The 23,385-nt window shown below is 40.3% G+C and overlaps 1 protein-coding gene across 5 annotated transcripts in view; it reads left to right on the top strand.

The window, feature by feature from the left end:
* ENPP2 (ectonucleotide pyrophosphatase/phosphodiesterase 2) overlaps nt 1-23,385 on the top strand; it is a 144,530-nt gene that overhangs the window by 115,180 nt on the left and 5,965 nt on the right. For 3 of the 5 annotated variants that reach the window (XM_034668560.1, XM_019810218.2, XM_002929525.4), the window contains exons 15-24: nt 29-156; nt 2,212-2,299; nt 2,466-2,553; nt 3,676-3,860; nt 6,250-6,301; nt 15,523-15,597; nt 16,903-17,039; nt 18,028-18,163; nt 18,833-18,910; nt 21,837-21,969. In XM_034668560.1, coding sequence (XP_034524451.1) covers nt 29-156; nt 2,212-2,299; nt 2,466-2,553; nt 3,676-3,860; nt 6,250-6,301; nt 15,523-15,597; nt 16,903-17,039; nt 18,028-18,163; nt 18,833-18,910; nt 21,837-21,969 — 1,100 coding nt within the window. The remainder of the gene's footprint in view (nt 1-28; nt 157-2,211; nt 2,300-2,465; nt 2,554-3,675; nt 3,861-6,249; nt 6,302-15,522; nt 15,598-16,902; nt 17,040-18,027; nt 18,164-18,832; nt 18,911-21,836; nt 21,970-23,385) is intronic. The other 2 variants (XM_002929526.4, XM_002929524.4) reach the window with 1 other exon arrangement.

Below are 23,385 nucleotides of genomic sequence, written 5' to 3'. Positions count from 1 at the left end.
TAAAGTCCAATTTCCATTTCTATTTCAGTGTAAAAAACCAGATCAGCACTTTAAGCCTTACATGAAACAACACCTTCCCAAACGCTTGCACTACGCCAACAACAGAAGAATTGAGGACATCCATTTACTGGTGGACCGCAGATGGCACGTTGCAAGGTGACTTGGGGGTTGGCAGGGACTGTTTTTGATCTTCATAACCACCTCTTTGGCAACTGGAGTGCTATAAGGTCCTTAGCCATCAAAAGAGAGAGAAAAAAAAAAGGAAATCGCAGTTGGAAATCCCACCATTTGCAAAGACTCTTTATGCTAGATAAGCAATTAGTGCTGAGCCCACACATCTCTGTTTTCTGGATCCCAGCCTCTTGGTGTCTCTTTGAAGTCTCTCAATGCATCTCTGTGTGGTCTCTCTCTCTTTTTCTCTCTCCTTTCATTTTTTAAATTTACATCTTAGCCTCTATTCTTATTACTTGAGTAGGTCAGAAGTACGCCTGGGACATTGACTTACCACACCTGGACTGATTTGGTCTGGGTTGACAAGACTTACCCTGTAACAACGTTTGTAGAGGAGTTTAGAAAATGTTGTTCATCTTAACACTTCTGTTACTGTGGGCACGTTTTATACTGCCTTGAATATTTCAGATGTTTGCCTTCTTTTGAACTATAAAGGGCTTTCCAATATTTAAGAGGCTGTTTCTTGCTCTTGACTCTGGTGTCGAATGTGTCCGGAAATTCTAAGCACTTTCAAAGAATTAATCATTAAAAGTTTACCCATTCTCAAACAGACCCGGCAGAAGCCCTTTTCCGTTCACTCTTGCTCTGACTTTCTCCTTAAGAAAAGCTTCGTGAGTTGGTTTGTGGTAATAATTGAACTACTGCAGAGCAGTTGGGTATTTCAATGAGTTTACAAGGGAGCAAAGATGACGAGAAGATGGCAGTTCTCTAGAAACTCACATCAGTATGAAACACCCGGCGAGACACATGTGACAACTACATAAATATCCCACTGTAATTATTAGGGTGCTACACAGCATTAAATATGTAAGATTATGAAGAGAGTTGTATGAAGACCAGAAATTATTGAAATCACTTAGAATGGACATGGGATGTCTTCATGGAATAGTTACAAAGATGTGAATGACATGGGCTTGGCTGACTGTGTCCTCTGGAGGGCCTTTTACATATGCGGTAGCTTGGAAGAGAGAGCAAATTCGGCACAGCTGGTAGGTCCATATGAAGGAAAACTGGGAGCTGAGTAGAAGCAAGAGATGGTGACAGTTGACCAAATTAGCGGAGACCAAAGCCAGGTATTTTAATCATCATTAAATCTTTTAATCTTTTTAATTGCATTGTTGAGTTATCATATGCACAGATCTTATTATCCCAGGCAGAAAGTACTTTTCCTAATAGAGGGGCCCCGAATGTTTAATTTGTTTTGCACCAAGCACTTTAGTTCAGGGCAGTAGACCTTGTAAGTACTTATAAGGATCCATAGAAATGGGACCCATGGGAAAATTTGTATTAATAAACGTGAAAGTGTTTTTGGAAAAGTGCTACGTGACACTTAAGCAAAAGGCATCTTCCTGTCACAGCAGGAAGGCCAAGTGGTTTTATTGCCTAGAGAGCAATGTTTTCACTTTCGATTTCTAAGTAGAGATGTTGTCTAGGTGAGTCTGGGCTTTTGTGAAATATGTCACTATTATATGTTAGGTTTACCACTCAGTTATATTCTCTAGCTGTATTCTACTGATAGGTAAATTTGTGTGCATTTTTATAAAATACAGATCTCCATTCATTGATGAAGGATCCCATGTTTAAAAAGCACCTAGTATGGGCTTGGCATTGTTCACTCCTATATCCCAAACAAACATGGCCCCAGAGTGGAGACTCCTACAGTTTTGGAGCTAGTGAAGCACACAGGAGACAGAACATTACCTGTGACAAATGCTTTGCTCAGTGCAAGCGTGAGATACAAGGAGGGTACCTGACTTCTGTTCAGAGGTCCCCTCTTGTCCTGGGCCAATTGTCAAAATAAAGCCACTTGGGGAAAATGAATAGTATCATCTTTTCAACACTGCAGGAATGACACAATTGAAATAGAGACAAATATGCTTGTACTATCCACTTCTTAGAGAGATTTTCTGTGCCCAAATTGGCTTTTTATGAGGGATTTCATGAGAAATCCTGACTAATCCTACAATTATTTCGATGTAGGAAACCTTTGGATGTATATAAGAAACCATCAGGAAAATGTTTTTTCCAGGGAGACCATGGATTTGATAACAAAGTCAACAGCATGCAGGTACGAACACAGACCTGTGAGTGGAAAATGTATTTTAGTGATTCTCGGAAGCGCCAGAGAAGAGGGGCGTGAGTGAAGCTGTACAATATTCATAAACAGGGGAAGGGTTGCTACTGGATATTAGCAATGTCTAATTGTTTTTGTTTATTTTCTTTTCTTTTGAAAGACTGTTTTTGTAGGTTATGGCCCAACGTTTAAGTACAAGACTAAAGTGCCTCCATTTGAAAACATTGAACTTTACAATGTGATGTGTGGTAAGTCACTTATTTAATCAAAGCCGATGGAGCAATCTGAGTTATCATATGAACTTCCTCAGGGTCAGAGAAAGAACTGAGGTGTCTGTTTTCTAGGACCACTTCGCCTCTCTGCAAAAAAAAAAAAAAAAAAAAAAATGGTGGTAACGTGCCCATTGGTTTGAAGGACAGAATGTCATCCCCTTCTAAGGCTTCTTTGTCTTCCTTTAACAGTTGACTAATGGGGCGTTTTCATAGTGTTGCTGTTGGAAGCCTCTGGCTGATCTCACATCACATTACAGTTTGACACCACTGGTCAGAGACCCGGTGAAGCAAGAAGAGTTCCTCACGGAGCTTTCTCCCACCTCCATCTCTCGTGTTGCAGCCCAGTTAAAACGTTGCCAGCTTGCATCCTGGCCAGCTATTTATGTGCTCCTAATTATTTTTCTTCCTTGAGCTTCTAGTTGCTGAATGAGGACAACTTTTCCTATTTAGTAAGGGAGTGCCAGTCTGGTGGTTAGAGGGGGAGTCTGAAAGTCGGGTCTCCTGGGTTCTTTTCCCATCTTGGCTGCTAGCTCTCTCCTGTCCTGCCTCTCAGCTTAGGCGAGTCACTGTGTGCCCGCTTGGCAACCGTTCACTTGCTATGAAATCAGCCTGTTCATTTCACAGCAGCCTTTCAAGGCACCAGGCCAAAGCCTCCTCTTCTCCCCATACTTTTGTGGAGTGCATTAGAGGGCAGGCGAGAGGTTATTTATTGATTATAAGTCTCATTTCAAAAGGTGGGATAAAAAGTCTCACCTCCGTAGAAAGGCATTGACTCTGACGCTGGTAGTCCCTGTAGCGGTCACAGACATAAGAAGTAGCTAGGCAGGGCCCCATTCATTCCCTCTTTCTTTTAGGGAATGTCTTTCTCTATGGTTGGGTAATGACCGTAGCTATTTCAGAAAGCTGTGGCAAGTCACGGTCGGGCTAGCATGGTTCAGGAACTAAGATAGGAGTGCCTACAACTAATTTTGGCTTTGTCCAGTTGGGATTTGTGTTCAGAGTTTTCAGACCCTTGGAATGTAAATGGTTTTGACTCTTACTGTATCTCATCAAAAAATATTTATAAAGCACCTGGCTTCGTTTCTTTCTTCTCACCAGATCTCCTGGGCTTGAAGCCAGCTCCTAATAACGGGACCCATGGAAGTTTGAATCATCTCCTGCGCACTAATACCTTCAGGCCAACCATGCCAGAGGAAGTTACCAGACCTAACTATCCAGGGATTATGTACCTTCAGTCTGACTTTGACCTGGGCTGTAACTGTGATGAAAAAGTAGAACTGAAGGTAGAAATAACCTTTATGTTTATCATGGAGGAGCTTGTTGGGTGCCGAGCAGCGCTGTCCATTAGAACTTTCCGTGATGATGTGAATGGTCTATATCGGTGCTGGCCTCTGGCCAGATAAGGTCTTTAAGCACTCGAAATGAAAATTTAAATTTTGTTTAATTACTTTAAATCGAAAGAGCGATATGTGGCCGTGGCTACCATTTTGGGTAGCATAGGTACAGAGAACAAGGGACAAAAAGGGAGAATTCCTGATGCTGCTCTGGAGAGTCACAATTCCCAACCAAAGGCTTTTTCTTTTTTTCAACCTGGATCGTGTATCTATCTGTCATGGTCCCAATAGGAAACAGATGGCCTATGTGCAAAAGATTTTTAAAGAGAGTTGAAAGGGATTATGTGAATCCTGTTTACTGAGAGGGCTCTTTACACAGGCAGGGCAGGGTAGAGGCAAGGCAGTGAGGGATGGTATAGCACCTGGGGGCTAGCAGGGTGTCAGTCCTAGGCCCGAACAATAAAGGGACTAGAACATAGTGAGAGAACTGTATAGGGAGGAATTATGGGACTTGGTAGGTGGGAGGAACCTGGGGGAGTGAATACCCTCTGTCATCTCTCCTCTAATTCCCGCTGGTGCCTTGCATTGGTGGGGGCCAGCAGGGAGCTGGAGGGCAAGCTGGCTCTTTGGTATAGTCCCTAGAGGTCAGTCTCCCAGGGTGCAGAGCAGGGGAGAGGAGGGTGCAGCATGGATGGGGAGGAGGGTGGTGCTAATAGAACACCACCCAGCACGCTGTGTTTGGACAGTTGTTGAACACCAAACTGCAAGTGTTAAGCGATAATTTGCTTATTGAATTTTATATTGATCGAAGACCTTTATAGTTACCAATCAGTGCTCTGACAGCAAGAAATAATCAGTGTTCCCACACTTAGTTGATGTGATTCCAACAGAAAGCAAAAAAAAAAAAAAAAAAGAAAAATCTGTTATTTTTGCATGTGTGGTTTTATTATGGGTAAATGTGTGAACCTTCGATTAGACCTTGAAAAAATGGCACATAGTTCTCCTGCCTGCCCTGTCCCCTTCTACTCTTTGCTACCTTCCAGGATTCCTAGGGGCCTGGGAGCCACAGGATGGGAAAAGCTCACCACCGGAGGAATTCAGTTTGCTCTTCTTCCCCCAACCCCTTTTATTTCTCCTTCCTACTCTTGCTCCTGACAAGAGCCAACAAAGCTAATTACTCTCAGGCAGGTAATTTCTCAGACCTCAGCTGGAGGCGTGCATTGCCAAGGTCAACAGGAAGTGGCCTTTGAGGTAGATTCCAAATATAACTTTAGAGGAATCTTGTAGTTGTATCCTGCTTTCTGAGTTACCTTTCTTCTGGAAAACAAGAAATATTTTGGATTTGTTATCTGAAACCATTTTAGACAAATTCTGGATTATCTTTATTTTGTCTATGGGTTTCTCCAAAAGACTGCATTCTTTTTCTTAAAAAAAAAAAAATCCAGACATCCTGAGAAGGTATACAGATTAATAAAATAAATACCACAATACACACATCACGAGGCAAAAATGTTACAGATTCAGTGGAAGCTCTATGCGTACACTCTCTCTGCCAATCCCACTTCATTCCTACCCCAAAGGTAATTAAGTATCTTGAACTTAGTGTAGGTAATTGCCAGGCAGGTCGCTCAACTTTTGCTCCATACGTGTGTATCTCTTACATAATATATTAGTTAATCTTTAAAATAGTCCTCTAAACTAACCTATGGTATGGTTTTGCATATTATACATTTGTATGTAAATACCGTTACACTCTATGTATCCTGCAATTATTTTGGTCATTGTATTTTTGAGATTTATCTAGTGGTTAGCTCCTCCGAACAATGCCGCGGTAGACATTATGGCCGGTGTTCATGCGCACGTAGGCTAGAGTGTCTGTAGGACATACGGTAAAGGAGAGAGTTGCCGAGCCATTACTTCCCAACCTTGGGAAAAGTGTTTTCACTAATTAGTTTGGGAATCACTTTAGCGTACCTAGGATTAATCTGAGATATTGAGGTAGCATTCTAACTAGTTTACAGATCTATGTGCCCAAAGAACCATTCTTACCAGCTAGTTTGGAACTTGCTTCTGTGATTATCCACAGTTTGAGGGAAAGGAAACAAAGTCCTGGAGAGATTAAAGAAGGGGCTCGTGACCATAGATGTCCTAGCAGGTGGAACCTGGAATGTCAATTTGAGATCAAATAGTAATTCCTCTGCAGAACTTAGGGAATTTAGGATCCTGTTTTGAATTTACAAGATGCCAAGTAGAAAGAAGCTTGCAGGAAAGACAGGACATTTCTGATTTGCTTTTTTTTTTTTTTTCTCCTTTCCTTTTCTGGTTTTCACACATGAAGAACAAATTGGATGAACTCAACAGACGCCTTCATATAAAAGGGTCTACAGAAGGTGAGGAGTTGATGGGGAAAAACAATCAGATAAGTTTTTGTTTTTAGTTTTCAGAAATTGAAGAGACTTCTTATTTACTTCATAGTGTAAGCACAATATTTTTTAAAATGAAGATTTGGGTTGTGACATGATTTTCATATCCATCTGGCAAAGGGTATTGGTTTATTTTAGGCTATGCAAGATGCCAGCTTTTAATAGCCAGAAAAATTCCATTAGCTTTTTTGTTTCTCAGTAGCTTTTAGGCTCTCTGAAGAAAAAAGTCATACCACTGTGATCTGATGGGGACTTCTATGAAGGGACTGGAAGTCACAGTTATAAATAGTAGCAGCCGGTACCTGTGAGGAAGCTTACGTACCTGGAGAGGCAATGGATATATTGTGGGGAGAGATGCACCGAAGGAACCAAATTGGAACTTCCTCTTTACATAAGGATCATCTTGAGCCCTCTAACCTATTCTCCTCTTATTGTATGTACACAAGTACAACGTGCAATGATAACCTGCGTGTGTTCGTCAACTTTTACAAGCTTGTGACTAAAGAAGAGAGTCTCAGTGGTTTGTACCAAGAAAGCTGCATTTCTTGCTCACGTTTTGGTATTGACCATAGGCCAAGTGTGGCTGTAGGTTCTCTTTATTCTGGGATGCAGGCTGAAGGAACAGCCCCTAGCTGGGGCATGCCCTTCTGCTGGCAGAGGGGAGAGAGGAACAGCAGGACCATGCAGTGGCTCTCAGGGCTCCTGCTTTTATGAGGCATTTGTCATCACCATTCCCGGTTGACTGATTTCAGAGCACTTGGAACCAATGGAGTAGGGAAGTCTTCTTTCCACAGGGATGCTGTCCTGCAAGACACATGCCAATGGGTGGTCGTATATACTCCTTTACGGAAGGGCAGTCAGGAAGAAGGAACAATAATGCAGTCTACCTCACAAGCTCTTCCTTCTGGTTTTGAAATTCCAGAAAATGAGAAGAAAATAGAAGGCGAGGGAGATGGGCTAGCATCTTGCTGCAGCAAAGGAATGACGAGAAGTATATTACAAAGCAGACAGAACTCAAACACAGAGGCTCCAAGTCAGGCAGCAAAGATGCACGTTGTCAGATTCTGCCGAGAGCATTATTTGAGTTATCAGCTTGTTATAGGGCCCCATTCATCATATGTGTTGTTTTCAGCCAGGTTAAGTAAAGGACAAGGAAACCAGTAGATTTTATTTAGTTGACTTATTTTCCTTTTTTTTTTTTTTAAAGAGAGAGTGTGAGAGCTTGGGGGAGGGGCAGAAGGAGGGAGAGAATCTTAAGTGGACTCCATGCCCAGCACAGAGCCTCACTCTGGGCTTGATCTCAGAACCCGGAGATCATGACCTGAGCAAAAATGAAGAGTCGGACGCTAAACCGACTGAGCCACCCAGGTGCCCCTTATTTTCCCTTTTTTTTTTTAAAAAAGATTTTATTTATTTATTTATTTATTTGAGAGAGAGGGACAGAGACACAGAGCACGAGCAGGGAGAAGGGCACTAATAAAATAGTTAATTATGATAACTTCTAATGGACTCTTGTGTTTTTGCTGGTTCAGGCTCTGGCTATTCATGATACTAAGGCATTTCCATTTTGGAAAAAAATCCTGCATTTAACTTGATGGCAATGCGCTCGTGTGACAAACTCAATCGCACAGCTCAGCACAAACAGTAGTCTCAAACTTCGGAGCGTGAAAATAAGAAGCATCTTCTAGGCGAAGCGCCGACTTTCAGGGCTGGAAGGAGCTGTAGTTAGTGACTGTTCCTCCCCATTGCTCTGCTCACAGGTGAACGGAAGTGTCTTATTTCTTTCTTTTTTTAAAAGATTTTATTTATTTATTCGACAGAGACAGAGACAGCCAGCGAGAGAGGGAACACAAGCAGGGGGAGTGGGAGAGGAAGAAGCAGTCTCATAGCGGAGGGGCCTGATGTGGGGCTCGATCCCATAACGCCGGGATCACGCCCTGAGCCAAAGGCAGACACTTAACCGCTGTGCCACCCAGGCGCCCCTGAAAGTGTCTTATTTCGAGATGATTTCACATCACTGAGGCTTAACGTTGATATGTTTTCATTGAACTAGACCTTCACAGGTGTGAGTTGAGTGCCTACTCTGGACTGGGCACTGGTTTCTCTGAGACATCATTTGCTTCCGTCAGCTGTGTCGCTGATAGTTTCCTGCATATGGGCATCACAATGGTGACAGAAAATATTAGGGGAGGATCACGGTAGCCTGTCTTTTTGGTCTGCTCCTGACCTAGTGGGAGAGTTTTTAATGGTGCAAGAGAGACTTTAGAACTATTACACGGAATAAAAATAATTATATACCGTTGTCTTATTATGTGCAAAGCATTTCCTTGTGTAGATTCTGGGTAATGTGTAAGCCTCTGTATTCCCTTCCCTGTCTTCCTGTATCTCCGTCTCTTGGTCATTGGCTATCTCCTTAAGGGTCCTATCTCAGTCATTTATGAAGCCACCAAGTGACGTTTTCTTGGTCAGAGTTATCTCCGGTCTTTGTGGTGTTTCCTGGGTCATAAATTTCATCTCCCACTTGAAATACAGCATGTCTGCTCCGCTAGAGCAGAGCTGCATGAATTTGAGTCGCTGTGCGTGTAAGTGCATGCGCAGGCTATGTTCAGATGATGACTTCTCCCTTCTGGATATCTTTGAATATATATTGAGCCTTTTAAGGCATTTTGTAGACCTAAAATTCTATACACATGTAAAATTGTATTATTTTTATTTCTAGTTTTTTTTTTTAATCCCTCGTTTGTTTGTTTTTAAAACACCTATCGATAGCTGATTTTTTTTCATAAGAAACCACGTGCTGGGCACATTCCATTTGTTACCCTCATGTGTGGCTATGTCAATGTCATATGCCACAAACCCCTGCATGCATAATCTGTACAAGTTGTACATCACGGTAGTGAAACAACCCAGGGGATACGTGAGGTCTAGTAAATTAATCTTGGGCAGTATTTTGCTATAAATATTCAAACTGTTATAGGATCGAGTCTTTCACTAAAATGAGGAGGAAAAAATACATGACCTTCAAAATTGGTATCTAAACAGCTTGCTTAAGCCTTACTATTTCTAGATTTGTGGTGAATTCTGGATTTTAATTGCATGACTGTTGTTGTTTCCAAATCACATATATTTCACGTCTTAGCAAATTTGCTGTGCAATGAAAACTTATTTCTTTGAGCCATTGAGTCAATATATGAATGAATGAACAAATGGAAAATTTTAAGTATCTCATAGCAAGCGATTTGGGCACCATAGCCAGGTATAATTTTTCACTTTAAGAATGGTTAGACTATTTATTTTTACCTTAGTCTTTCCTCTATTTACATTGGTATAAAAATGTTTTATATTTTGCTAGGTTAACATTCACTATCATCTTCATGAAGAAAGGAATTAAAAATCATTTTAACACCGAATATATTGGACCCTTTATCACATATAATAAGAAGTTAGTTTGGATAGAAAAATGACTGAAACACTAATAACTCTTGTGAAGTTTAAAGCAGGAAGGGACTATACTAGCAGGGAATCTTCTATGTAGCTCTTTTCAATGCTGAGATCTTTCTAATTTTTATTTCTGGAGATGTTAGCTATGCTAGAGAAAGAAGGAGATATGCTTGTGTTTCTCTGTGTGTATCCTTATGTGTGTGTTGAGGAAGATTTTGAAAAAATCAATAAATAGTATAATTCTTTATGATTTATAGTAAGATTCAAGATGAATTAGATGGAACAGTCACTGAATTTTAATATTCCTAGTGCTATTGAAGTAGGGCATATGCCATTTACAAAATCACTGCAGTTAAACTACAACCACTTTGGGTCAAGACTGAGCTGGGTGCTTTACCTATTTGTCTCTAACCAGTGCAATGTGCCAGTGAGATATGAAGCTTTGGGAGATTAAGTTATAGAATCACAGAACTTTCAAAAGCTGAGATGAGATTTGACTCCCGTTCTATGCGGCACTAAAGCCCTTGTGCTTTTCTCTGTAAATGCTTCTTATTCTGAGGGTTGATATGAAGAGAAAATATCAAGAGCATCTCTGTGCTTATCAGGGTTTAGAAGTTGTTTCTGAAGTACTGGATGCTTTGATACAAATTGCTATTCTTTCTTTAAAAATTAATTGATTTATTTCAATTTATTTAAATTGCAGTTAATTAACATACAGTGTAATATTAGTTTCAGGTGTACAATTTAGTAATTCAATACTTCCATACAACACCTGGTGCTTATCACAAGCGTTCTCCTTAATCCCCGTCACCTATTCAACACATCTCCCCATCCACCTCCCCTCTGGTGACCGTCATTTGTTTTCTATAGTTAAGAGTCTGTTTCTTGCTTTGTCTCTCTCTTTTTTTGCCCTATGATCATTTGTTTTGTTCCTTAAATTCCACATATGAGTGAAACCATATGGCATTTATCTTTCTCTGAATGACTTTTTGTTCAGCATAATACTCTCTAGCTCTATCTGTGTTGTTGCAAATGGCTAGATTTCATTACTTTTGGTGGGTGAGTAATGTTTGATTATATATATATACACACACACACACACACACTCTATCTTTTTTATCCACTCATCAGTCAATGGACATTTGGGCTCTTTCCATAATTTGGCTATTGTAGGTAATGCTGCTTTAAACATTGGGGTGCGTGTATCCCTTTGAATTAGTATTTTTGTATTCTTTGGGTAAATACCTAGTAGTGCAATTGCTGGGTCTTGGGGTAGTTCTATTTTTAACTTTCTGAGTAAACTCAATACTGTTTTCTGGAGTGGCTGCACCAGTGTGCGTTCCCACCAACAGTGCATGAGGGTTCCTTTTTCTCTACATCCTCACCAACACCTGTTTCTTGTGTTGTTGATTTTAGCCACTCTGATAGGACCTGATAGGTCCTGATAGGTATGAGGTGATATCTCATTGTAGTTTTGATTTGCATTTCCCTGATGACCAGTGACATTGAGCATCTTTTGATGTGTCTCTTGTCCATCTGTGTGTCTTCTTTGGAAAAATATCTATTCATGTATTCTTCCCATTTTTATTTGAATTGTCTTTTGGGTGTTGAGTTGTGTAAGTTCTTTATATATTTTGGATACTAGCCCTTTACCAGATATGTCATTTGCAGATATCTTCTCCCATTCCTTAGGTTGCCTTTTAGTTTTGTTGATTGTTTCCTTTGTTGTGCAGAGCTTTTTATTTTGATGAAGTCCCAATATTTTGTTTTTGCTTTTGTTTTCCTTGCCTCAGGAGACATATCTAGAAAAGTGTTGCAACAGGTGATGTCAAAGAGGTTACTGCCTGTGTTCTCCTCAAGGATTTTAATGGTTTCCTGTCTCACACTTAGATCTTTAATCCATTTTGAATTTATTTTTGTATATGGTGACAGAAAGTGGTCCAGTTTCATTCTTTTGTAAGTTGCTGTCTAGTTTTCCCAGCACCATTTGTTAAAGAGACTTTTTCCATTGGATACTCTTTCCTGCTTTGTTGAAGATTAATTGGCCATGTAGTTGTGGGTTCATTTCTGGGTTTTCTGCTCTGTTCCATTGATCCGTGTGTCTATTTTTGTGCCAGTACCATACTATTTTAATGACTACAGCTTTGAGTATAACTTGAAGTCCAGAAGTGTGATGCCTCCAGCTTTGCTTTTCTTTTTCAAGACACATGGCTGTTCTTATTAGCTTCTCGCCAAGCATGACTCAGGCAGAACTCATGCCTGGGAGTAGTTGGATCTTCATTCCAGTATGCCCTCCCTTAGGTAACCCAGCAGTTAGCATGCACTTGGAGACTGCCCAAAATGCTAAAGAAGAATGATGGACCAGGAGGACAGAGGCCTAGATTCTGGGTACTGCTCTGTAGCTGAATTATCTTGTACAAATCATGAACCTCCAGCTGCTTCATTGTAAAATGAAGATGATATTGATCAGTCTAGTGTATCTCTCGGGGTTGTATCAGGCCGGTCGTATGTAGAAAGTCAATTCTTGAGAGTCATAAAGTGCAGTGTTTTAAATAACGAATACAACCATCCATTTATTCAACAAGTATTTACCAAATAGATATTATGCATTTGGTATTGTTAGAGGTAGAGATACAATGATGAATAAAACAGAGAAAATCTCTATCCTCATTAAATTATTATTTTATCATGAGATTTAGCTGGTTGATGAATTACAGCATAGTGTCTCAAGGGTTAAGATAAGAGAGAACAGGACATTAACAGTCATTGAATCAAATCTCAGAGGAGGTTGACATGGCAATAAATGATATCAGCACTTGCAAGGGAAAGGAGGAGAAAGGATGAAGGAAAAGGAAAGAACTTGGGTAGAGATTATGTGGTAAAATTCAACGGCATATTATGTGGGAGTGAATGGTTTAAAAAAAAAGACCAAAAAAGAGAGATTTTCATGTGGCTCTCAAGTCAGCCAGCTAATCTGTGGGAATATGAATCAGGAAGCTGAGAAGAGGAAAGAAATACAAACTCAACGTCTGGATGACCAAATTTTGGAAGACAAAAGAATGAGTCTTGAGAAGTCTGTGCCACTTAAAAAGATTTGCCTCACAGTATTTTGCCAAATGTGGTATCTGGAGGAGAACCTTGGCATGTACCCAAAATACCAGAGACTACTGTAAACAGGGAACTGGGGTATGGAATGAAGACTGTGTCTGGAATCCCATGGAGCAGGAACCCAGCCTGAGAAGACATGGAGTACACTTGGACTCATATCAAGAAATCACGAGGAACATATTTTGAAAGTAGAGGTTTGCAGGCTCATCTCTGGGGTGGCTGGTCTCAAAAGGAAGAGCTTATGTGTCCAGAACCTGAGATTCAAGTACACTTTTATGGCTCAAGCAGGAACTCTTTGCTAAACAGAAATGCAATGGATGGTTTGCCCAAGATGTCACAAAGAGTAGCAGAGTCAGGCAGACCAAGAATCAGTGGTTCTTTGATATGCTGACAAACTGAAAAAGGAAAATCTAAATTTTGATTCTGGACCATTAAATTTGTGTTTCTTACTGCAAAGATTATTTCAAATCTTTCTTAGATGAAACAATTATGCCTTAGGAAGACCCGGGTAAATTCTTTGGGTTAACTGGGGAAATTGGTTGGATTTTAGGAAACTGTCAAAACCACTGTATTGTTTTTTCTTCGTGGCATATATGCCCAGTTAACAGTTAAGAAAAAGTCACATAATGATATATTTGTGCTTCGGCTATGTGCCCAAAACAGCAATTGTGCTTAGCTTGGGAGCTATGATGAAGTGCGTATTTCTGAAGAGCTATGAAGTGCACATTTCTTTTTTTATTTTTTTTTAAAAGATTTTATTTAATTATTTGAGAGAGAGAGAGAGCAAGCTCGATGCATGCACAAGTGGGGGGAGGGGAAGAGAGAGAGGGAGAAGAAGACTGCCTGCTGAGCAGAGGGCCAGATGCAGGGCTCCAGCCCAGACCCTGAGATCATGACCTGAGCCAGACGCAGACCATTAACCAACAGAGCCTCCCAGGTGCCCCTGAAGTGCACATGTCTATGCGTTCAGAGCAGAAGAGTGGATAGAGATGGAGAAGCTTAACTGGGGAAATCTTTCAGAAGAAAGTGAATCTTAAGATGTCTCTTTCCCTTTTGTCCCTGTCTCCTTCATTTCTTTTCCATGGGGGGCTGGACTCTGTGAGCATCTGTCATCCACATTTGAGTGTGGAAAGGGGCTCTGTTAACAATTATGCCAGGGCAGCAGGCATAAATGAGGCTGGGGTCCACCTGGCTTAGCTCCCTGCCTTTTTTAAGGACTGTACTGATGCCACCTCGTCCCCATCCATGGCATTCGTCATGGTCTGTGTTCCCATTGCACTCTGCAGGTATCTCTGATATCGTGCCTACCATATTGCACTTGAGTTATTTGTGCCATGTTGATCTCTCCCATTGAACTGTGAACTTTTCGAAGGTAATGATGTAGGAAACAAAGGCAAAAGAAAAATTAAATTTCCTTATTACTTATAGCCCATTGACAAGTCCTTGAAACAGGCAGAGTGACATTCCTCTAGGAACTCAGCTGCTTCCAAGTTAATACTTTGCTAAAGGCAAAAGGCAATCTTAGCCTGACCCACAGGATCCTGTAAGTCCACTTTAACATATAAAAATTCCTTTGGAAACTTCCTTTATCTCTACTCCCCCAAGATACATGTTGGCCATCATCCCCCAAGCATATGACCCACTGATATACATCTGAAGGGTCTCATGACTCAGGTTTTATTAGGTAAATGACCTTTTCCTAACAACAGCTAGCCCCCTCAAGGTCCTGGAAACCTTGCTTCCAAATTCCTTAGAGATTTATGCTATCCCTAACCCCCTCCCAACTTGAAAGTATATAATTGGGGCCACTCTTCATGACCCCAGGGCAGCTCTTTCTTCCTGCCCCCATGCTTTAATAAAACCACCTTTTTGCACCAAAGATGTCTCAAGAATTCTTTTTTGGCCTTCGGCTCTGAACCCTAACATCTTTCCTACATCAGTAAGAACTCTCGCATAATTATCTTTCCCCAGTATCTCTCTACTATAGCCCAAGGCCTTGGGGCGCCTGGGTGGCGAAGTCGTTAAGCGTCTGCATTCTGCATTCGGCTCAGGGCATGATCCCAGCGTTCTGGGATTGAGCCCCACATCAGATTCCTCGGCTAGGAGCCTGCTTCTTCCTCTCCCACTCCCCTTGCTTGTGTTCCCTCTCTCGCTGGCTGTCTCTGTCAAATAAATAAGTAAAATCTTAAAAAAAAAATATATATATATAGCCCAAGGCCTGGCACAAAAAGGTACTCAGTAAATGTTGGATGAGGGAGAATACACTCATGAAAAATTTGAAGGGAGATGGGTGACAGGACTGTTGGAGAAGCCATTCCTGGTAGAAAGAAAAGGAGTCAGCATGGAGTTGCTAAGGATGATAATGAGCAGAGTGTTCTAAATAAACCAGCCTTTGCAGAAGTCAATGAGGACTGGAGAGATTTGGTGGAATCTTTAGGTTGCCCAAGGCTATTGTTGGTGGCTGCTTTTAGGAGGGATGTTGCAAGGAAAAACGTGGCTGCTGTTTTGTTGTCTCTTAATGGAATAAATTGGATGCTAGGTTTGCATTTGAATTTGGAGGAATGTGTTTGGTAAGCATTAAAACTTGAATGATAAAAAGAGAATAGCTTCTCAAAGAATTTTGATACTTCTGCTTCCAGCTGAAACCAGGAAATTCAGAGGCAACAAAAGTGAAAACAAGGAAAACGTTAATGGAAATTTTGAACCTAGAAAAGGTTTGGTCTGAGTTTTGAAGGAAAGTCTGACTTAGTTAACTGCCCCCCCCAAGTACTACTGTTATGATTTGCTGGCTTTTTATTTGTTCATTATATTTCATTTATATAAGGTTATCATATAATGTTCTAATTCTTAGGGTGGGTCCCCAAATTTGGCAGCTTAAACAAGGCTTCTCTATTTACTGCAATGCTGAAGAAGCCAAATGACCCAGAACAGGCTTTTGTGATAGCCGTGTGGGTCACTTTGCCTCAAATCAGCAGTTCTACTTGGGAAAGTCTTGCAAAATATTCTACAAGGGTTTTCTCTGTTACTTGCATAGAATGGTAATACTTTAATTAAAGCAACATGTATACATAATTTAATAAGTGATTGCCAGAACTGATTTTTCTCTAATAAAAATAATCATAAAAATTTTTTTGACTATCACTTAGGGAATTGTGAATTGCCTAAACCTCAATCTCTAAATATTTTGGTCTGTAGGACCCCAATTTCCAAGAATCTATGGAAGTTCTGACTTTAGCCTGTCCAAAACGGGCAGCTCAAGCTCTAGACATTAATTGTGGGTGTGGAATGAAGGTTTGCACACTAAACTCCCATCGCTTCTTCTTAAAAGAGTAAGGTTTCAGACCTTTTCTTCCCCCGCTTAAGAGGAGAGTTTTCTCTTAGAGGTCCACATTCTCGGGTCTTAACTGAGTTCTTCAGTATCTGATGATGCCCCCTCTTCTGTAGTTAAAGGACCCTCTTGAATGCCCACTTATTTTATCTATACATGTTCCTTTAAGTTCTTACCTAAAGAGTTTTCCTCCATGTGACAAAGCTGCTTACTTTAAATGCTCATTACTACTCACTGTTTATGCTGAATAATGCATTATTTGAGTTGCAGTTTGCAAATAATGATCAAAGAGTGCCTTCCTCTTAATTAAGTCATTGGTTAATTTGATGAGCCTTTTCAGGGGTCAAATGAAGGAATTTTATGAAAATCAATCCTATAGACTTGCCATTCAGGTGAATCATTTCAATATTTATGTATTTCCTTCCTATACAGATTAAAATTTTTTACAACTAAAGCGTTAAAACAAATACGGCCTTTACATTATACTTTCTTATAAACTTTGGCCCATGCTTAGGTGGTCAGATAAACCACAAAGTGTTAGGAAAACTAACTTGATTAAATTAAGAAGAAGGAACTACACTATTAATAAGTAAGCAAGCAAATTTTGGACAACTTGACTCTTCCAATATTTCTTTCACATTTGTTGTAAAGTTTAATGTGTGTTTAACACAGTTTATGTTCTCTTTCCTAGAGAGACATCTCCTCTATGGACGGCCCGCGGTACTTTATCGGACTAGATATGATATCTTATATCACACTGACTTTGAAAGTGGTTATAGTGAAATATTCCTAATGCCACTCTGGACATCATACACTATTTCCAAACAGGTCATTGAAAAAGTTGGGTTTTATATTCTTCATGCGATTGCATTCCTTGCTTTAATGTCGTGATTGCTTGCTTAAAGGAAATTTGTCTTAGAAAAGATTTTAATTTTTCGTGGTGAAAGAAATCTTACATTGAATAGATTGCAAGATATTTTGAACTAGACTCTATTCAATGTTCTGATAACATTCATGGGAATATGTTAAATTATTCACACAGCAAAGGGGGTTTACTAATGCTTTTTCTCTGCTTGCCGTGGCCCAATAGTTCCTGAAGCCACCCAGATTTGGCTGTTTGTTTTAGTAGACTTTATTTTTTGAGGGCAGTTTTAGGTTCACAGCAAAATTGAGTAGGGCCAGAGAGCTCCCATATACCCCCCGGCCCCACCCCTGCACAGCCTCCCTGACTGTCCACATCCTGTTTTTTAATAAAGATTTTACACTGGGGTTTCAGTTTTTGTGAAGATGAGATAGGTGTATTTATATCTGGAATAAGAAAAATATATTTGGCAGTTGAGGCATGTGTTTGATTTCCGATTACAAGTGAATACATCCAGGGCTGCAAACCCAGCCTCCTGTCCGGTTGTCCCGTGTGCACGTGCGCACGCCTTGGTACACAGCTGTATGCGCATTCTCTCTTTTTGTAGACGACCCGTCTAAATTATTTCTTAGTGTTATTTTTAAGCTGTCTCCCATGAAATCCTATCCATTATTTCAACAGTGCAATTTCTGCTTTTTGTATCATTGTTTTCCTTAAGACTTTGATAAAAGAGTTCTGCCATTAAAAAATACAGGACTTGGAAAATTCCTGGGTTACTGTATTTAAAACTGAGGCTTTGTTTTTGGAGTCAGGATATCAGTATGAGCTATAGTAAAAGCTAGAGGGGTTTGGGCTCTGGCTGGTCATCACAGAGCAGCCTGGCTTCCATATTGCCCCGTTGCGTTAGCATGGTCTTTGCGACGGCATTCCTAACTATCTCTGACTCACATGCAGGCCGAGGTCTCCAGCGTCCCTGAGTACCTGACCAACTGCGTCCGGCCTGATGTCCGTGTGTCTCCGAGTTTCAGTCAAAGCTGTTTGGCCTACAAAAATGATAAACAGATGTCCTATGGATTCCTCTTCCCTCCTTGTAAGTTACAGAATGTCGGGATCTGACCATTCTAGAGGGATGTTATTTTCTGGAATCTGGACTGAAATCCATTAGGATTTCAGTGGTCTTCAGGTTTTCTTCAAGAGAGGCTCTCAAGAGATTGAAGAGGTGAACTTCTGTGGGATCCTTCCCAAAAATCAGTCAGAAGAGAGATCACCTTTCACAAATCCTGTTCTCCAGGAGAATTCTGAAGTACAAGGGAATACAGTGTGCCCTCTTACATCATTAAATGGGAATCTGAAAGTGAAAAGTGTATCATTAAGACATTAATGTTTTAAATACTATACAGGTGATTGCTTAAGAATATGGGAAGCTCTTTTATTATTTCTCAGTAGCTTGATGACATTTTTAAAGTCCAAATTAAGCTAGTAAAATCAAGGAATTCTTGTACATAATACTTAGTTGACCCAAGACTAGGTAGGAAGAAAAAGCATTGTAAAAATTTTGGGGAGAGAGCTCTTGGTGAAGAAAGGGGGTTGGGTAGGAGGGGAAGGAGGAAATGCTAAATCAAGTAGGGAACGAGTAGAAATGAAGGAGTAGATCCATTCACCATGCACTTCATGCTGTTTGGACCATCTTAGAAGATTGATTTTTCATTGATGTAGATTTTGGTAAGTAATGGACACTATTTGTTTGCCTAATGTTTAGATCTGAGCTCTTCACCGGAAGCTAAATATGATGCATTCCTTGTAACCAATATGGTTCCAATGTACCCTGCTTTCAAACGTAAGTCTGATATTTACCTAGTAAACTATTCCTTATGAAAAGAAATATTTCTAAATTTACCACTTACCTCTTCTACCTGTATATTAATTTTGATAATAATATTATCTTTCACGTGTTTAGCTTTTATATTTTTTTAAGAACTTTCTTTTTTTTAAGATTTTATTTATTTATTTGAGAGAGAGAGAGAGCATGTGAGCGCACAAGTCAGGGGGAGGGGCAGAGGGGAGAGGAAGAAGCAGACTCCCTGCTGAGCAGGGGGCCAGATGCAGCAAGCTTAATCCCAGGACCCTGAGATCATAACCTGAGCTAAAGGCATACACCCAAGCACCCAACTGAGCCACCCAAGTGCCCCAATTTTTGAAGAACTTTCATGTAAATTCTCTACCATTAATCCAAAATATGAATCTGTGAGGGAGGTTGATAGGTTGTTTGTCCCTTGCTTGTAATTGAAAAATGAAAGTCACAAGAAATGACCCGATTCATAAATGACAGAAACTGTACTAAACCAAGTTTGTATTTTGCTTCTAAACTGGCGTTCCTTCTGTTTCAGTGTTCATTGTGTTGGTGTAAGAAGGGTCTTCTTTGTGCTTTGGAGGCCACCTGACATTTAACAATACCTGTATCTATTTATTGAATGTTAAATTAAAAGCCACTAGCCCTTCTCTCCTTTAGGGTAGATGGTGATGATGTATTCTAAATGTTGACCTTGAAACCCAGAAAGAGCTTAAAGGGTTTTCTGAATCATGAGAGTATTAAATTCAGATGGTCTTAGGGCTTTGCAAATTATTTTAGTTTCTTTGAACACCCATAATTTCTTCGTATATGACATAAATATTTGTGGATAATAGTGATGCTATGAATGGTATAGGCCCAGTGAGCCCTGCCCCCAAAACTGAGTTCTAGTCCCCAGAGTATGACCACTAGTTATGTAATCATAAAAATGTCATTTAACCTCTCATTTTTAAAATTATGAGATTTGATTGCATGACTTCTTTGGCTTATATGGATTTATGACTTAATTGTCCAATGGCCAGAATAATCCATTTTCTATTTCTGATTACAAAGAATTCAGTCATTTGCCCATCCATCCATCCATCCATCCATCCATCCATCCATCCATCCATGTATTCAAAGATAGAGAAAGCATTCTGGAATAACTTTTACCTCCCTTTACAGTGAAGAGACTTATATGCTTATGGGAAAGGTAGGAAAAGGAAGCATCTTTACCTACTTCCACTTGGCAAAGGAGTGCTGGCTGTGTTACAGGACTCTTGGGGCTGAAATAAAGTCTCAGAATCCGAGCACGTGATTGTGGAGTGTCATCAACAGTGGCAAGCTTCCCCAGCTTGACATCGGTCAAATGACCAACATAGTTTAGAGGGAAAAAAAAAAAATGTTTATTTGATGTCCTAGTTAGTAAATGAAGGTTTATTCGAAGGTAGACTCCCTTGCTTATGAGTGAAAATTAAAGTAAGCTTTTAAAAGGAGATTTCCTGGTTTTTTTCTTAGGCCCGATTGAGAAATGTTTCAGATTCCCACATAGATACATTTGTCGTAATATTACATGGAATGCATCTTCATTTAATTTCCACAAATCGAGGTTTCCTGGATTTCTTTATTCTGTACTAATGCTTTTTTGACCAAGCAGTAATAAAGGAGACACACGGTACCACCCTGAGGCTGGCATGGCAAGAGGCCTTTCACAGAGGGCCCGCTGTTCTTCCCTAGGGGAATGGTGTTTTCACATGCCACATGTCTGTGGGTTTGGCCTTTTGACTGTTCTCATTGTTACTTCTTTCCCTCTCTGCCTTTCCAGTTTTTATGCTTCACATTTAAACTTCTCTCCCACTGTCCTCCTTTCTCTCCTACAAATATCTGTGGCATTTTGGCTCTGGTAGGCTGCTCTGTCTTTCTCGTTCAGAGTAGAGTATCAGAAGGTATAAAGAACAGTAGAAGCACCGTGAGAAAAACAGCCAAGTGCTTTTTAATAAGGGGAGATAAGAAGTGATAGCACCCCGAACCTCACAACCCCCCATGTAGAGTAGAGTGTAGTTAAGTTAAACCTTAATGGGCTGTGGCGAAGTAAGAGTTTCTCACTGGGACCTGGGACGTAGTCTTCTGCCGTAGTTCCTTGCACAGAAGATAGTAGCTGAGACAGGTTGGATGCAGTGAAGACGGTGAGAGGTGGTCAGATTTGGATGGTGGGAGAGGATGCCGCAGGTAACCCTGGCGGGGCTTGTTCACATGCATATGAAAGAAGGAGCCACGTCAGGAATGACTCCTAGGATTTGGACTTGAACATGTGAGTGAGCGAGTGCCATTAACCGACGGAGGAGCTGGGAGTTAGAGCAGGGTTGGGAACGAAGACCAAGGATTCTCTTGGGATAATTTTTTGCTAGCCATGATTATTAGGTATTCAAGAGGACCATGAAATGCCTGGTTGGAAAACATGTCTGGAGCTCCTTGGTAGTGTCAGGGCTAGAGACACGAACTTGGAAATAAGCATGTCTATGAGATCACGAAGGAGGAAAAGGTAGACTAAGACCTTTCTTCAGTTCCTCACAAACACTGTACTTCCTCCTATGCACACATGGCTCCCCTTGCCTGTTGTGTTTCCATCCCTTTGCCTAGAAAACACCCACTTATCCTTCAGATCTCAGCTCAGGAGCCATGTCAGTGAGGAACCCTTCCCTGACTTATTGGGCTAGGTGAGCTAAACTCCCCCACCAGTGTCTCTGAACTTTTTCTTCGCTGGTTCATAAACGACACACACACAGCTTGTACTTCAGGGCGAATTCTTTTCAAGAATTGCAACAGCTCTATTGTCTCTTGGCTTGGGACATTTGGCTCATAGGATGCATCCTAACGAGAATTTGACCACTGCAAGGAGTTTTTGTTCATGAAGAATGGATTTTTCCCCCCACAGGAATCTGGAATTATTTCCAAAGGGTATTGGTGAAGAAATACGCTTCAGAAAGAAATGGAGTTAATGTGATAAGTGGACCAATTTTTGACTATGACTATGATGGCTTACATGACACACAGGACAAAATCAAACAGTAAGTTTGTCATTTCTACTCAGTGTGTGCTTTTAAATTCTAAGAGTTCACTCAGGGCTCTTTTTCAAATATTTACACGCTCAAGAAGAGCTGATATCCCTGAAATCTTTTGCTCTTTGAATCTCCTTGTGATTTCTTCAGTGCTTTTGGACCTTTGATTAAACGTGGTAATGGTGGTTGGAATGGAATGGAGTTTTGTGGTAAATAAATGCACTTTTTCATTCCATGTGAGAAATGTACCAAAAAATTTTTTAAAAATTTGTCATTTATTCTTTAATAGCTCTTCAGTGGAAAGACGATAATTTTCCTTCATCTCCATTTTTTTGGGGGTGGGGCTTTTGGAATCACTTAGATTTTCTGGATCAGTATGTCTTTTTTTTTTTTTTTAAGACTTTATTCGAGAAAGAGAAAGCAAGAGACAGAGCACAAGCAGAGGGGGCGGGGTGAAGGGAGAGGGAGAACCAGGCTCCCCACTAAGCAGGGAGCCCGACACAGGGTTTGATCCCAGGACCCTGAGATCATGACCTGAGCTAAACGCAGATGCTTAACCAACTGAGCCACTAAGGTTCCCGGGGATCAGTATATCTTCATAGGAAATTCCATATAGACTTGGTCAAATCTAGTTGTTTCTGTCCTTCTTCATGATACTGTTGCAGAGATAAAAAGGATAAGGCATACTTGCTCAGAAGGAACTTAAAGTTTGGTGGGGAAAACAAGAAGATACAAATACAACAAATTCATAAGAAGTCATTTTTTTTTTAAGATTTATTTATTTATTAGAGAGAAAGAGCACATGATGGGTGGAGCAGAGGGAGAGAGAAAATCCTGAAGCAGACTCCCCACTGATCAGGGAGCCCACCATGGGGCTTGATCTCAGGACCCTGAGGTCATGACCTGAGCTGAAATCAAAAGTCGATTGCTTAACCAACAGAGCCAGCCACTCATTAGAAGTCATTTAATTTTATACGTGCATGAAACAGAGAGTGGAACAAAATATGAGAAGGTTTAATTGTGCTTTATAGATAATTAGGAATAAAAAGCTATCTTTTTCATATATATAATTAATAAAATAGGAGTCATCTTACTCCTTTTTCGTCATCCATAAGAGACATTTCATCTTAATTGTACATTTATTTATTGCTGATCATTATTATATTTTTTCACCAGAATTAAGTTATCATTTCATTTGTATATTTTGAAAATGATTAAAATTAAGATAATAGAAAACCAGGTAGGGAATTATGAGTTTCTGTACTTCAATTTACTGGAAAAGATTTTTTTTTTTAATTTCTAAGTTCGTCACTGACTCATCAGTCCTTAGTATTTCCTTGAGTAAATGAGTCCTCCGTACCAAGTCCCCATCTCATTGTGGTTTGAAAGGGCTTATTATTCCCCTAGCTCCAGGTCTCTCCCTCA

Source organism: Ailuropoda melanoleuca, chromosome 9 (genome assembly GCF_002007445.2).
Source record: "Ailuropoda melanoleuca isolate Jingjing chromosome 9, ASM200744v2, whole genome shotgun sequence".
NCBI classification, from domain to species: Eukaryota; Metazoa; Chordata; class Mammalia; order Carnivora; family Ursidae; genus Ailuropoda; species Ailuropoda melanoleuca.
The sequence above is the reverse complement of the archived record's forward strand: the minus strand, read 5'-3'. Positions and strand labels throughout refer to the sequence as shown.